At 43.2% G+C, this 16,057-nt stretch overlaps 1 protein-coding gene across 1 annotated transcript in view; it reads right to left on the bottom strand.

Annotated features, from left to right (window-relative positions):
• Positions 1-16,057, bottom strand: part of LOC306738121 (E3 ubiquitin-protein ligase SMURF2-like) — a gene marked incomplete at both ends in the record, with an annotated part of 49,528 nt that overhangs the window by 3,476 nt on the left and 29,995 nt on the right. The window contains 7 exons of the mRNA XM_079219949.1: positions 721-934; positions 7,556-7,714; positions 8,938-9,022; positions 10,916-11,127; positions 12,752-12,835; positions 13,100-13,184; positions 13,699-13,764. Of these exons, the coding sequence (XP_079076075.1) occupies positions 721-934; positions 7,556-7,714; positions 8,938-9,022; positions 10,916-11,127; positions 12,752-12,835; positions 13,100-13,184; positions 13,699-13,764 (905 nt within the window). The remainder of the gene's footprint in view (positions 1-720; positions 935-7,555; positions 7,715-8,937; positions 9,023-10,915; positions 11,128-12,751; positions 12,836-13,099; positions 13,185-13,698; positions 13,765-16,057) is intronic.

The raw sequence follows: 16,057 nt of genomic DNA, 5'->3' as shown, positions 1-16,057 counted from the left end.
AGCTCCTTTTCTCCCACCCTCCCCTCTCCCCCCATCTCTTTAGCTGCTTAAAATCATCCAGAAAGAATGCCTCGCTTTGGTAGAACAAATGATTGGGAGAGCAAGAAAAAGAGAGACAGATCAGGAGAAGAAAAGAAACAGAGACACTTTTTTTTTGTGGTGTTGTGAAGGCCTTTCTGTTCTGCTTTTCCCTGGAAATCATAAAGCGGTTATGAGTAGTGGTTCTGTGCTGCCCTGGGCCCTTTTCTGGTGCACGTCGTAAATGGGGTGAAGGAATGCCTGTAAAATGCAAAGATCTGGGTTTGTGAGCATTCTGCTTTTGTTTTCATGGACGTGTTCAGTTTGCATGTTTTTTGTGCTTTTGTGAATGCCAGATGGTTCCAAGAACCCATGGTCAATGCACTTTATATAAAAATAAATAAATGCAACTGCATTCATTTAGGCAAATGTATTCAACAGTCAACCAAATATTTCCTTTTATGGTTTAAAGCACATCAGTTGCCTTTCAAACAAATACCTTTTGGGGATCATAGTGGTTCATAATATATAAACACGGAGAGAGGTAGTGTTTGTGTTCCTCTTGACGTTTTCTAGGCAACACGAGGCCATTTAGGAAGAGCATTAATCTACTTCCACAAGGGCATTGTTAAAATGTGGTTTGTGAGCGTTCCAGTGTGTGAACATGTCATTCTCTATTCAAGTGTGAAGTTGTTGTTTTACCTCAAATATCTCTTCACGGCAGACCTCGATGCGACAGTGTCCGGCCTGAGGTTGCTGCTGAGAAAGTTCCTGCCGCAGGATCTTCAGCTTCTGCACCAGGTCCCTCTTGTACTTGGGTACCGTCAGGCACTCGGCCTCTTCAGGCAGCTGGGCTGGCGACAGAGCCTGCTGGGGGACGCCAGGACCCCCCTGGTCCTTCAGCTGAGGCGGATGGCTGCAGGGATAATGAATGGGCAGATACGTGACCAGACAGAAGGGCAGAAGGGAAGAGACAAAGGTGAAGAGTAACACCTCAGTCCGATTCACCATTCACTTTAAACAGTTTGACCTCAGGGGCTTTTTTCCTATTTATATGTGGTGTTCTTCAGTCATATGGTCGTAAGTATTATATATTTTCTTCTTGGATGCTGCTTTGACTCCAGTTGAGGAAACAGATGTATACGAAAAGAAAGAGGGATATGTCTTGTAGGGAAATCCCCAACCCCTCCATCTCAAATATCCTCGAACCGCTGAACTAGGAAGTTTGGTAAGAAATTCCCTCTCCAGCGCTCACCCCCCTCACTCCTCTAAACAGAGCCCGAAGCCCCGAGTAAATCGGATCCAGACCTGTGGACAGGCTGAACCTTTGAGCAGACGTTTGGTAAATATCACCACCAGGACAGAGACAGAGAAAGAGGAAACTAAATATACAAAAGAAGGTGGTGTAAGAGTAGCTGGCACTTCTGGCTAACTAGTGTTCTCTTCCTCATTACACATTCAAGTCTAACATAACCAACTTGAATTATTTTAATTTCCCCTAAATCATTACTCCAGCTGTCAAGCATAAAGAAGCGGACAGCCCAGGGTGATTAGGCCTCCCTGCCACCAACCTCAACTGGAACTTCCATCAGCCGACCGCTGGAGCTGCCACCCTTCCTCATACTTTGAGGTTAAAGGGGAAAAAACATCAACATTTTTGTAAACTTCCAGTCTCGTTTCTGTCGACTAGCCCAAACACTGAAGATGCCTTTCTCTTAGCTGCAGACGATAATCTGATAAATGTAGATACCAGCCGCTGCTCTGAGTTCATGATTGCCTGGCAAAAGTGCTGCCTTATTTTGTAAATTTGCAATTTTCCCCGACAAGAGGGCAAAGTGTAGTAAAGGTGCGAGCAGGGAAGTATGCCTGTTGCACAGCGGACCGAGGAACTCAAGGAACTTAGCTCCTGAACTTCATCCCTTTTTGCTCTCTTTATATTCTAAAACAGATGAGACAACTATCAAATACAATCTTGGCTCAAGTGGGCCATGGTCAATGTTCTAGTGCTGGTCTCCTCCAGCCCTCATTGTGGTGTTGGTGGTGGGATGCCTGGGTGGGCCTCGTGAAAACATAATCCATCCCTCCCTTCAACAGGACAGCAGCCCTCATTTTCCTGTGAGGAGACGCTGAGCCAGCGGAGGATTTCTTTAAAAGAAGCTACTGTCCTCTACTGGGAGTGGAGTGTCGAGGCTGCTGTCGGCCAAACAAAGAATGAATTGGTGTATAAAAAGGAAGGCGAGACCTTCTAAGGTAGCAGTACATAGCCACCCACTTATTCCGACACTTGTACATTTGGGTTCTCTGGTTCAGTCGGTTTGGGCTTTCCAAACTAAACGGGTGCAGTGTTTCGCCAGTCTATCCCTGTATAATCAAGACGGCTGCTATTTATTTTATTGGCAGGCACTGGGGCTCCAAGCATGTCAAAGAAAGGGTAAGACTGCAGTCCTGAAAACCACTTTAGGAAGGAGGCGGGGAAGAAAAGATGGCCTTAAAACAAAATCAAATGAGTTGCTTTTGGCTGGGAAGCTGAAGAACCATATAATAAAGCGTAGTTTCAGCGCCCTTTTTTTTCCCCCTTCTGAGGGCACAATGTAATTAAAACTACGTTTCAACATAGTTCATCGTCTCTGGTTTCCAAACGGGACGAGCTCTGCATATTTGATGGTAAATATAGAAAATACAAGCCCAGCAAAGCAAAAAAACCTGCCCGAGCCAAAAGAGAGAAATGATTCCTATTGGGTTGACAGCTTGAGCAAACTACTACTTGGGGAGAAATATAACTTTTGAAATTCAAAACCAGAGCCAAAGGATTTTATAATTGTTATTCCAAGGTGGAAGGAGCAGAAGGAAAAGAAGTCAAGGAGTGAACTTTTGCCAGAACTGGGTCAACTGCACCTGAACCTGCACAGTCATGAGAGTCCCCCATCCCCGTACTGTATTTTCATGGCGGCAGACTGGGTGTGTGTGGTGAGAGAGTGCATGCACAAGAGTGGGTGCTTGTGTGGGAGGAAGAGAAAGTGTACTTATTTTTCATGGAAGTTGCCACAGGTGGGCTGTAATGAGTGTTGAGTAGGTGCAGTGGCGTTAAAGCCACACCAGCCACCCCAACACACCCACTCTGACACCCCCCCAGCCTAGAGAATCAAAGGGCCCTTTATGAGTCTGAGTATCAGCTGCTGCATTGCTCCTTTACACAGGAGAGGACAGAGAGGTTGGCAGTGAAGCCGACTCTACAGAACGTGAAGTCAAAGTGTGTGAGCGCATGTGGACAGAACTATTTATTTGTACAACGTTTGTGTTTAGTCAATACGTATGTGTGATCTGTATCATTCTTCACACCTGCCAAACTAGCACATCAGCACCTTTCAACTGGTTTAAAAAATACAGGAAGTACAGGAAACGAGCAGCAGACAGCTGCAGTGATGAGGCGGCTTCTGATAAAAGTGTGTTGCATTTGACAACTCTTTCTGAGAGGAACGAATTAAAGCGTTGCACAATGTTTCCTAGAATGGAAACAATCTGCTGTACTTTCTGCTTTATTTTGACCTATCATAATGTATACAGCATATATGACCGCAAAAAAGCAGCTAGTGCCGACAGTGCAGTAAATTGTGCATGCAAATAAAACAGAAGTGAATTTCTGTTTGTCTGGATTTAAGATTTAAATTAGCCAGACCAAGACCCTGTACTCCCATTTACTCCTATATTGACAGGCCTTTAATGCAACACATGCAGACAGATTTACTCTGCTATACAAATACACTGTTTATGACTGGAATTTACTTTTCCATCAAGTTACATGTGAGGTTTGAGAAGTACAGTATGTGAAATACTGTATATATTGCACGCACTATATATGTAGCCTACCCAATAATTTGCATTTATATTTATCTTTCACATGTTAAATGAAACCCCCACCCATAATGTACCAAATTGAATACATAATCTCTTCTAAACATATCAAAACAAATGTTGATATAAATGGCATGAAGATTTATAACTTGGTTGGGAAAATACCTGCTGATGCCCACTAAACCTAAATTCAGCAGCAACTAAAAATACCTTCAGCAAACATTGATGTAATCTTTCAAACATATACTATGTGCTGGTGGAAGGGAGGAAGCTAAGTATGTGAGAGACAGTGTGGCAGACCACAGTCATGTAGCCGTGTCTGACTGTCTGACAATTCAAGGCAATTCATTATTCTAAGAGTCACATTTAACTGAGATGCATCCTGGAGGATCAGCAGTCTGAGGTGCCAACTGCAGACTCACAATGTTGTCATGTCACATCTAAATCTTACAGACACAACACAACCCGTTCCTACAGACTTGGGGTAAAACCTGCACCCACTAAATAAAAAAAGTGGGTTAAGAGATACAAGGTAAATCCAAAAGTGTTAAGTTCTGTCCCCACCCAAAAAACGGTTCACCGTTAGCCGTTTTTGTGCATGTGCAGTATGTGTTTTTTCGCAGAATGCCATCGCCTCCATGCGTCGCCTCCATGCGTCGCCTCCATGCGACGCCTCCATGCGACGCCTCCATGCGACGCCTCCATGCGTCGCCTCCATGCGTCGCCCATGCGACGCCCATGCGACGCCCATGCGACGCCCATGCGACCGGTGTAATTCTGCTTGCTGTTGTTTTTGTTTATGGGCGTGCTGTCAGAGTGTCAGGTGTTTAGAGTTGGCCTCTCACCCAGTCAACAATCCAACATTATGTCTGTTTTGTTGGTACCATTTAGCGCACCCAATAACATTTTAAGAGGGCTTACATTCAAAATGTGTTTTTAGACAACTGCACCGCACTAATCTATTCCAAAACTGCTCTGAGGAAAATCTGGATCAGGTTTTTTGACAATGAACTGAGGTTCTTTTTCTCGACAGATTTATCTCCAATGAAAGATGGAATGGACCAACTTAGCTCAACAGATGAGATTGAGCTCATTAACCTCTCCAGTTGGCCTATTATACAATTTAAACTTCTTAAAATAAACAATGTCGCATATTTACGTCAGCTGAAGGCCACCATAGTTCTCTGGCCTGCTTGGAAAGGTTAGGGTGAGCAAAAGGGTGTTAAGTTGGATGGAATCTGCAACATCACCTCTAGATCTGAAACACTGCTCCTTAAAGTCAGAAAAAAACTGCCTTGCTTAAGGATCTATTCAACTTTTTTCCAGAATCTAAAATACAAGCACTCTACATTTGGCTTTCTCAAGAAAAAGGCCAAATAAGTATACTTACTTTACTCATGTTTTAAGAGTGTTGGACATTGCACATATAATGTTGTGACATTTTAATTTTTTGTTTTTGTTAATCAGTGTGCATCATGGAAAACTGCATTAGAAATTGGCTTGTTAATTTTGACCTTTTCGAAGTTCTAAAACGTTGTCTGGACTCTCTCAAATGTCTCCTAATAAGGACTCAGACAAGCAGTTAATGATGCTGACTGGATAACATAGCTGAGCTTCAACTCACAACCAGAGGCTGTTCTGACACATATGGATACTATTTGACCAAATGACCAGATGTTGATTTCCCAAACATGTCTGTCGTGCCAGCCGCTGTTATTGAAAGAGGTTTCGACTCAGAATTTGCACAAAAAAAGCAATGGGGAAAATCTCCAGATCGCTCTGTGTTCCTCTTGTTCTAATGATTCCTGCCTCACACACTGGCAGGCGAAAAGTACAGGAAGCTTCCTGACAGCCAAAATACACGAAGAACAATCCTAGAATTCATTTTTTCATATCAGGGATTTGCATTACTCACAGGTTCCTTTCATACAAATATCACGACTCAGTTGTCATATTTTAATTTTTTTAATCAGTAGAAGAGCTAACACACTGCTAAAGTATCTATCCTATGGGTGTTCAGCGAGCATGTGTTTAGTATTATTTTGCCGAGCGAGGTCAGCCTCACTGGGCCTCTCCGCTGGTTTAGCTGCCTACGAGATTATCTTCAGTGGAGGCAGACGGCTGACAGACAGCACAAACACACTGAGAGATGGACTGACAGCCCCAGACACGGCCAGATAGCCACTGTGTGTGTGTGTGTGTGTGTGTGTGTTGAACTTGAATGACATCCACATCAAAGTCACCCCTGAGGAAGGTTATGCATGTATATACACAAGACACGTTGGACATTCTCCTGTGTAAAAGTATCTTGGTCAGCATTTTTTCTAATAGGGTTACAGTGAGAGTGAGAGAGTGTGTGTGTGTGTGTGTGTGTGTGTGTGTGTGTGTGTGTGTGTGTGTGTGTGTGTGTGTGTGTGTGTGTGTAACTTTGAGTGACTGGCTGCTGAAACTGCTTTATACAGACGGCTGGGCGAGAATATAAAAACGTCTGTCGGTCTGTGTGCTGATTGCAATGTTCACATACACATATGTCATAGACCATGTACAAGTATGTGAATACATGTGCAAGGCTGCAAAAATACCGTTGTGTGTGTGCGTGTGTGTGTGTGTGCGTGTGTGTGTGGAGGTTACCTGAGGTTAGTGTTTTGGCTGTCCATGGCCACACGGGAACCATTTGGACTTGGGCTGTCCGAGAAAAACAGGAGGAGAACAGTGATGAAAAGACAAAGCAGGAGGAAAGGGCACAAAAAGAATGTGAATGACAGAGACGAGGATTGGAGCATTTAAAACAACATGGGACAGGATTAAAAAGGACAGTTGGGACAAGAAGAGAAAAAGAGCAGCAATACAGAGGTGACAAGTAAAAGTCACCAAACACAGAATGCAGGTAGATTAGAAGAGGGGAAAAACAAGAAAACAACAGAGGAAGGACAAATAAAAAAAGAGAGGAAATAGATAAAGAGATAGCACAGAGTCAGTGAGAAAGGCAGGAGGAGGGGAAGGGACAAAAAGAGGAAGACAAAAATGTAAAGATGAGATAATGAAACCAAGACAGCCATCAGTGATCAGGTTATTCTAGCATCTCCAGACAGAAGTCATCATGTCCATTTTCAGGATGAATAGTGTGAATATAAAGCTATACAGTTGTGTGTCCTCTCACTCAGTGAGCCAAACATTGGACTTAACGTATAAAAGATGCACATGAACAGCACAATGAGAAGCATCAGCTCATTTGTTGTGTTTCGTTAAAGGAAAATGTCTGATTTTCTCTTCCAGGTCGTTTGCCTTAATTTGCCAAATGAATGAAACTCTTCGCACGCAGTGCTTGTTAGAGGGTATGTGGTATTTTAAATGGCTTCAAAGTAAATGGCTTTAAGATATAATACCGTGGCTGCAGTTGTTTCACAGCAACTATTATTGATCTCTGTGTTTTTGTCCCCACTAGTTTAAGTTCTCAGGGTCGAGGGGACTGTGAACAGCATTTGCATTCAGCGATATATTTGACCATTTCTGTTTTGGAAGAGTTTTGTGTTCAAAGTATTGCTATCTTGCTATTTAGAAAGACACAAATACTGTGCAAACAGCAACCTGTCCTATGTCCTTGGTAACACAAATCTAAACCACAGCCAAGTAATGTCCTTGAATATCCTGAGGGCTCAAACGCATTACTGATTTCTACACTTACTTGAGCACACGATGCAGGTTAGCAGATAGTCGCGGGTCTGTGAACTGTGTCGTCCGATTGTTGTGGTCGACAAAGTAGACGCGACCTGTGGCCGTGTTTCTGATCTCCCAGCCTGGTGGCAGTGGACCCAGCTCCTCACAGTTCACATTGCTTAGGTCCCTAAACAAAGACAATGGAAACCATTAGAGAGAACGATGCATACATGCAGACATACATGCTAACTCAAAACAAACATATTTGATCATCACTGACTAGTGACTGGGATCAAAAGTCCTCCTCTCATGGATAATATAATTATAATGTAATTAACTGACTGAACTAACTTATTGGATGCTGATTCCATTCAGAGTCGCTTAAATTATTTTAATGGTGTTCAGATTTGACTGAATTGCAAAAAAAAAAGTCCCAGCCCTGCTGTGGTTTTACAAATTTGTTGTTAGGAATAATGCATTATTAGCTGCTTTTCTTAAGTTCAATGGTTTGCATTACCTTTTACATTAATAAGTTCCTAGACTTTCCTTTTACCAGCATATTCACAGGACTCAATCAGACCACTAGACTGGACCTCTCAACAGACCGAAGAGCATCAACTAAATTAACATTGTCATAATCCTTCTGACAAAGCACTCTTCTTCTCTCCTGTGCACCGACATTCCCGTCAGTAGAAACCTAAGCCCTGATCTGGGACGATGCTATAGCCGGAGGACGACCTGTGCTTGTGTCTATGTGTTCAAGTGCGAGTACTTTGTCCTTGTGTGAAGCGAGGACACATCACTTAGGGACAAATCACATGGCTCGCTGCACTCATCACAACATACTGGGTCATTTTAGAAGCTCTGTCCAAAATGACCCAACCCAGAGGTTGCTGCTGTGTGCTGAATGTTAAATGCATTTGCTTCATCACTGAGCAGCAGCTTCACCGAGACGCGGCCAAAAATGTAACGCAATAGCAGTGCCTGAAGTCTCTGGTGAATTAGCAAGTGGACTATTGAGAGTTGGTGAAACAGTTTGATTGAATGCAGAACCGCGAGCCCTTGGCCCCGTGTTCAGCTCAACATCGGTCCAAAAATGTTCATCCAACTCCACATCGGATTCAGAGGCCATTAGTTTGGCTGACCCGGACAGGAGCATGAAATATGACGATTTAGACTGTTTTTGAACACAACCCTGAGAAATTAAATGAAAAATTTAGTCTGATCTAGACCAGTCCAGTCAGTTTTGGTAATAAATGTCAAGTTTTACAATAGGAACAAAACATAACAGGCTGTCAGCACTGCAGAACATGTATCATGTCAATTTTAGTCAATGTGTAGCTGAGATAATAATACATTTGTACAAATCTGGTCAATAAACATGGGAAAACTGTAAAACAAAGAATTTACCTTGGCACCCGAGGGTCATGCCAGGTGCTGACTCCAGTCTGCGTGTGGAGGAAGTAGACTTGACCCTGCTGAGTTGTTCTTTGCTCTAAAACAGAGAGAATATAGATTGGAATTAATATGTTGGAAATGCAAAAACAGAACTGAAACAAGCTCAATCCTGCTGCTGGGGCAGTTGTTCTGTGGACATGCAGTGAGTTTTTGTATTTTATAGAAGAGGAATTCTGTTTATAATTGATGTGACGGGCAAACTGCAAGGACAAGAGTTTCTCAAGGTGTGCGGGCCAATGTAATCAATTAGTTCCTCTCCAGTAGACCGATCCAAAGAGGATGGGGAAAATAAAACGTGAGGGAAAATTATCAGAGACTTCCATGAATGTTTTTCCTTGATGCATCCTAGTTTCCTTTTTTTCTCTTAAATGTTGGTGTGCATTCCCACCTCTAAAACCAAAGGAAAGGGAAAGGAAAACCCTGTCACTCACTCCAAACCCACTAAAAATAAATATATATACTATAAACAAATGGGGGAAGAAATCCAAAGAGAATGGTTCATCATTGGCTTGTTGGATCTCTCGTTTCATCCAGCTCATGAATGAACGGAGAGTGAGCATTAGCACAAAGTGTGTGTGTGCTGCACAGGCGTGGTTTTGGTGTGTGCATATGGACCTGCTAATCCATCACTGCCCCCCCACCCCAACTTCCTACTGGCACAACTCATTTCCTACCCACATCTCCTTCTCTTTCCCCTCACACACTCTCCCACTCTCACGCTCCCTCACCACACCCAGCCGCTGGTTCAGAGGGTTCAGCTGAGGAAGAACGCTCAGTAGCTGTTGGGCATCAGTGACTCACTTTGTCCGACCTTGGCCAGCCTCAGTGGACACAACAGGACATTTCAAAAGGGGGCACAAGTCCAATAGTACATTCTAAATAATTGGCAAAGTGGACCACAGTTAGAATAATAATGTATTTTATATACTCTGTGGGTATTGTGGGCTGCACTGTGGCTGGCTGTGACAAGCACACTTTTTATGCATTCCAATGCTGGAAAATGTGATCGTGTTAGCTCCTGCATTACTTTCTCAATGTGTTTTCTTGCCATGAATAAGGGAATTACAGACATTAAAAACTACCAATGACCTAAAGGGCCTTCTCTGAGCTAAACACCGAGCTATGAATACCCTGCTCGCCCTCTTTCTCCTCACTGCTAGAGATCAGTCTGCAAACAGGAGGCGAGGACAGAAAAGGAGAGAAGAAAAGAAGAGGGGAGAGGCACACAGCAAGTGTTGATTGCAGTTGTCATGATGTGGTGCTGTGGTAAGGGTGAGCCCAAGGGCAGCACAGAGACCGACAGAGAGAGAAGGAAAGGATGAAAAGGGCAGAAATAAAATGTTCAACGTATCACTTCCTCCAGGCTGCAAAGAAGACGCCACCAAAGGAGCCGCTCACCACGTCTTTGATTGCATATGATTGTGGGCTGGGACTTCATCTCAGCTTGCCTTTTTGATATCAGTGACACGGGTAATTCAACAGTTCACTATGACTACAGCAGACTCTCGCATGTACCAGCTAGTTAAAAGTATTCACTCGGTGTCCCAGGTGTTAAGTATTCCCCTGACACGTCACCCTGACTACCAGAGGGAGGGCCCTTTGCACTGCAGTTGCACTGAAACATTTTGTAATAACAAGTAAACGTCAACACTGATTCTGGCAATGAAACAGCAGTGACAAGCAAATATAACCAACATTTGTTGAAAACATCAGATGGGGGTCAGTCAGATGTGTTCAAACATTTTCAGGTGGCCTTATTGATGCTGCATGGCAGAGATAGTAAAGATTCAATGCTCATGTAGGTAGCATCAACTATTTACATGCCAACACACTGCAAAACGTTCCACAAACAACACTTCATGGTTTCGCAGCTACATGATTGAATCACTTTTGTGTATGTGATTGTGTGTGTTGCAGCTCTGTCTCTCACCATAACCCTCGGGCAGGTCAGGCGGTGTATGCAGGTGTGTTCGGCTCATGTAGTTGCGATGCCGCTGCGATCGAACCCGTCTCTCCTGGATCCGCGGTTCTCCCGGCGGGCAGCTGGCCTCGGCCCCATTAACAGGCGTCATCACTGGCGTGTTCTCGTCCACCACACAGCTCAGCGGCCGCCCGGATGGGCTGGAGTACTCCGACGCAGGCCTGGGTAAGAGGAGCGAGTGTGCATGTAAGGGCAGTGTCATCTTAATCTCATTTCCTTCAAGTTAGGATTTCTAAATATCTATTAATATATGATACATTTAACCATTTCATAACAAATCAGAAAAGAATGAACACTTTGCATTTTGAAGAGCATTTTGGGTAAACAACACCAACTTTCTTGCTGTGAACTGGATGAATACATTGACACGGACAACACAAATGTTTGTTTTCGTTCCAAAGAGTTACACCCGTGGTCGATCGTTTTAAATGAGTGAGAGATAAGTGGTTGATTTTCGGTTTTGGTGAATGTATGCACTGTGTGTGAACCATATTTTGTATCTGCTTTCAGGAACCTGGGTGTGGAGGGCTACTGTGCGTTATGGGTGTGCGATGGGTTCCGTCATAGCTGTCGCCAGTTCAATTGTTCTTGTGATGTCTAGACACACACAATTAGTATCATGCAATTATTGGAAAACAGCATGTGTCATCATTCCTCAAGAAGAAAATAGATTGTATGGTGAAGATTAAAGTGACATGAAGGCTTATGGGCTGCATAAAAGCACACAGAAAGTTCTCACAAGACTCCAGTAGAATCTTTAGTGTGTTTGTGTGCTACTTGACTGCAGGATTTACAAAAAGATATCTGATAAGCTGACATAAACAGAGACAGGCTGACTTACTAATATTAGTGTGTGTGTGTGTATGTGTGTGCGTGTAGCATGTGTGACCACTGTCTGGTTGTCCGGAGTCCCTGACGCCATGGCTATCTGAAACCTTGAACTCACAACACACCTCCCACCCCTTCCACACACTCTTCCTCCCTCCTATTTCCTCTTCCTCCCCCTTCACTTCTGTCCCACGTCTCCCTCCATTTTCCCTGGTCTTTCCTTAAGGTTATAACGCTCTTATTTCCAATGTCTGAGGGCATTTCCCCACATCTACACCCACACTATCGCATACAATGTTACATGGTAATTATTGCACCTGCTGTCGCAGAAAATGGAGAGAAAAAAGCAATCCGTTATCACCTCCTCTCCCAATTGTTAATCTTACCCTTCACTCCTTAACCTCTGTCATCTCTTCCTCCTGCACAGTCCCGAGCTGCTCATCTTCCTTTTCAGCGTCACCATTTCTGCCTCACTAAATGACCTGCCAATAAACCCTTTCTTCACCATTTCCTGTCCGTCATACTGCGTTCCACTATGCTGCCTGGGGGCCACTAGAGATGTGTCGTAAGAGTGGGTGAGGAGGTGGGGGAGTTACTTGTTTGCTTACTCCCTCACGGCTCCACTGATATGGGCCAAGTAGGAAGGCGACAGTTGTTTTTGCACGAACATGGGCCAAGTAAAGCCTGGCTGCCCGACTGGCTGGCTAGTTTATTTAGGTGCATATGTTCGTGACTACGTGTTTGTGTGTGTGTGTTTTAGGTGGAATGGGGGAGGGGCGAAGGAAATTGACAGCAATTCACTCATTACTGACATGCTGTTTCTGGAAAGGCAGGGTGGGAAAAGTACAACCACTTAAATAGATTGCCGATGCTCGTTGTAAAAAGTCATGTTTGTTGTATTTGAAGTCCTAGTTGAGGATGTGTGCAGTATGTGTGCAGTATGTGTGCAGTATGTACCTCGTAGGTCTCTCCCACTGGGTGGTACGTGTGATGTGGTTAAGGTACTGTATCCTTCCGGAGGCGGTCCTTCTCTCTTCCCAGCTGTTTCATGGCAGAATATAAAAACAGGTGAGAAACAAACATTGTACTTGTCGTAAAACAATATCAAAAGTTAAAAAAATGCACCTATGTCATCATTAAGAACATGTTAATCTAACAGCACACACATTTAAACTACAGATTACATTCAACAGAGTTGAAGATGGCTCCAAAAAAAATGGGAGACTTCAAGATTATTATTTTTTAATTTTTTGTGTGCACAAATAGGATCGCTCATTTTTTCTTAAAACCTGTGATAATACTGACCCATCGGGTAAGTCATTGTCGAACAAACGACTGCAGTCCACCACCGGCCCTCCTGTCCCAATGCGATCTCTGGACTGAAGACTTACTACACGGATAACAAACGACAGGGAAGACAATAGATCACTGTCATGATCTAAGCTGCATTATATGGGTAATGTTTAGTATATTTATCATTTTGTATTAAGTCCCAATGGAATGTGGTTGCCTGTTTCACTAATGCATTTTGTGTTCTTCCTTATTCCTGTTCTCTTCTGATATTAAAGACAAAGGACAGAAAAAATAAGGAAATGAAAGTCTTTTTAAATAACTAATTAACCGAGTCAGAGTATTGAGAGAGGATGCAGTTTAGGTCAATTTGTGTTTTCTCATGTTTAAATAATACAATGCCTTGAGACATCAGTTCACTCTTGCAGGACACGGTTGATACCCACGCTGATATCCAACAATGTCTTCCAGCTGTTATTGGTTCAGTGGTTTTAGTAAATGTACAGTGGAAAACGATGTAATGGTTAAACTGGATGTAGACTACACTTAGAATGACATTTTCTATTGCGACATACAGTATGCCACTGAAGGTGTGTGCGTTTTGTATTTCTTACCGACTATTTGTCCTCTCACAGTATCATTGTCATTGGGGCCCAACTTATTCATATCCAGTCTCTGATCTGCAGGGATAAAACAAACAATGACCATTGATTAAGCATCTGCCCACATGTACAACCAACTTGATATATTTCATCCCAATAATCATCAGATAAACAGTCGATTTACTATGTTTGTGTTATACAACAATTAAGTAACATACCAGGAATGTGTGCCTAAACATACTTTATTGTCCAACACGGAACATTGCTGGATAACTCCACATAGTTTTTTTTTGCTGTAGTCTTCTGTGTCGACAACCTCGCAGCGTCAATGCATTGCCATTGAAAGGAATGGGGAGGCTGAGTGTTTTACACAGTGCTTATGACGGTCTAACTTAGTCAAACAGGTCACACTGAAGTAGCCCGTCAAAATTGCAATGCAACAAATTATGTCTGCATAAAAATGTGCCTTTAAGATGTAAACAAAAACAACTATAACAACAGTGTTCTCTGCAGAATACACACTGCAAAAGCTTCACCCATTTTGTGTGTAAGATGAAAAAATTGGGCACAAAAAAAAAGTTTGGACACAAAATGTGTTAGCAGTTGTTGTTTCTGGATAAGAGAGAATCAATTGTCTGCTCAGCACAAGATAGCACTGCCAGACATGTACAGCACAATAACACTACCCAGAAAGACTCAGAACAAGATCCAGACAGATACACACACACAGACAGATACACACACACACACACAGATATACACACACACGCACACACACACACACAGGAACTTCTGCATGTCCAGTCAAGCTGACCAGCGCAGGAGTGAGATCACTTGGTATGTATGGTGTGTGTGTGTGTGTGTGTGTGTGTGTGTGTGTGTGTGTGCGCACGCGCGCGCAGGGTAAGAGTCCTGCAGGGGCTTTGGCTTACTAAAATCTGAAAATGTAAAACCTAATCAGACCTCAGAGTGTGAGTGTAGGAGATGGAGAGGAAGGGAAATATGCAGGAGGCAGCGAGAGAGTGAGATAAAGATAAAGAGATGCCCCAGTTCTCTATGTATAATACTAAAACCAAAGCGAGACTGAATTTGTCATGTCTTGTGTGATTTTGCGTGCATGTGAAATGGTGTGTCTGCTTCTATAGACTAAGCAGATCTACACAACCCTGTAGCTTGTTTCCAGAAGTGTGTGTGCATGCGTTTGTGTGTGAGAATCTGTTGCGGATACGTGTCTAGACTAAACAGGGATGGTCTAAGCCTTACATGGCTGGAATAGTAAGCAGATTTTTCTCTTAAATAAGAGAAGGCAGAAACGGAGAGAAAGAACATTTGCACCACACACCCTCACTGCACCATTCAATTCCTCAGAGCGAGGGAAAGTGGTTGCTACAATAAACAAACCACATAAACTCGTGTAAATATGTGCATGTTGACCATCACGAGCGGAGTGTGTCTAGTGTCGATACATGCGCATCTGTATCTCTGTGGGTTTATGTCTGTATGCACTTATATGCAGTATCACAATCAGCAAATATAAAAAAGCTGTTATATCAACACTATAAATACGACACAAAAATAAACATCAAGGATGAAAGCAAGCCAGAGTAGCATGTGTAGCAGGCAAGTCATTTTGAAAATGTGTGTGTTACTGCATTTGTGGGTTCCGAAGTAGGACAAAGGACTCAGAGGTTTGTGTCTGTGATGCTGCAGGAAATGGAGCTCAGTGTAGAGCCAGACAGACTTCTAGTAAACTAGACAATCATGCCAGATCTACTTTTGGTTTGCAAGTGTGTGTGTGTGTGTGTGTGTGTGTGTGTCTTGGTCAGACCACAGACTGGGCACAGTGTGTGTGTCTGCAGCACTCAGGACAAGGACAGGGAGTAATGTGAGCGCTGGTGTCTTGTCATAGATCATGAGCCGTCTCCCTGTCCACTTCCTGTGGCTATGAAAAAGTATAATTTATGCCAGGTTGGCTGTACAGTAAGTGGCTGGTCTGGAGCCTAAACTGTCTGTTTGTGGAAGCTGTGGGTAAATCTAAGGACAAGTCATTTGGCACCCAGTAGGGTAAAAGCATGGCACCAGGCTTGTCAAGGTCCCTTTTGTGATTTTTGGTGGATTAGGGGGTGACCTTTAAAGTATGTGCCAAGAATGCCATTTAGGAGCAAACATGATGCATATTATGTACCATTATTTAAAGTATTTAGCTTTTTGGAGTTGGCATAAAAGTCTATCGCATTCGTGCCAACCAAATTCCGACTACCTACATTCATGGAAATATCCAACTATGCAGTTTGGATAAAAAGCATCCAACAAATGGCAATTATATTCCGTCAGACAACTCCTTTAGTGGTTGTGGGGTGTGACTGTGTAG

This window comes from Taurulus bubalis (assembly GCF_910589615.1).
Source record: "Taurulus bubalis genome assembly, chromosome: 6".
NCBI classification, from domain to species: domain Eukaryota; kingdom Metazoa; phylum Chordata; class Actinopteri; order Perciformes; family Cottidae; genus Taurulus; species Taurulus bubalis.
The sequence above is the reverse complement of the archived record's forward strand: the minus strand, read 5'-3'. Positions and strand labels throughout refer to the sequence as shown.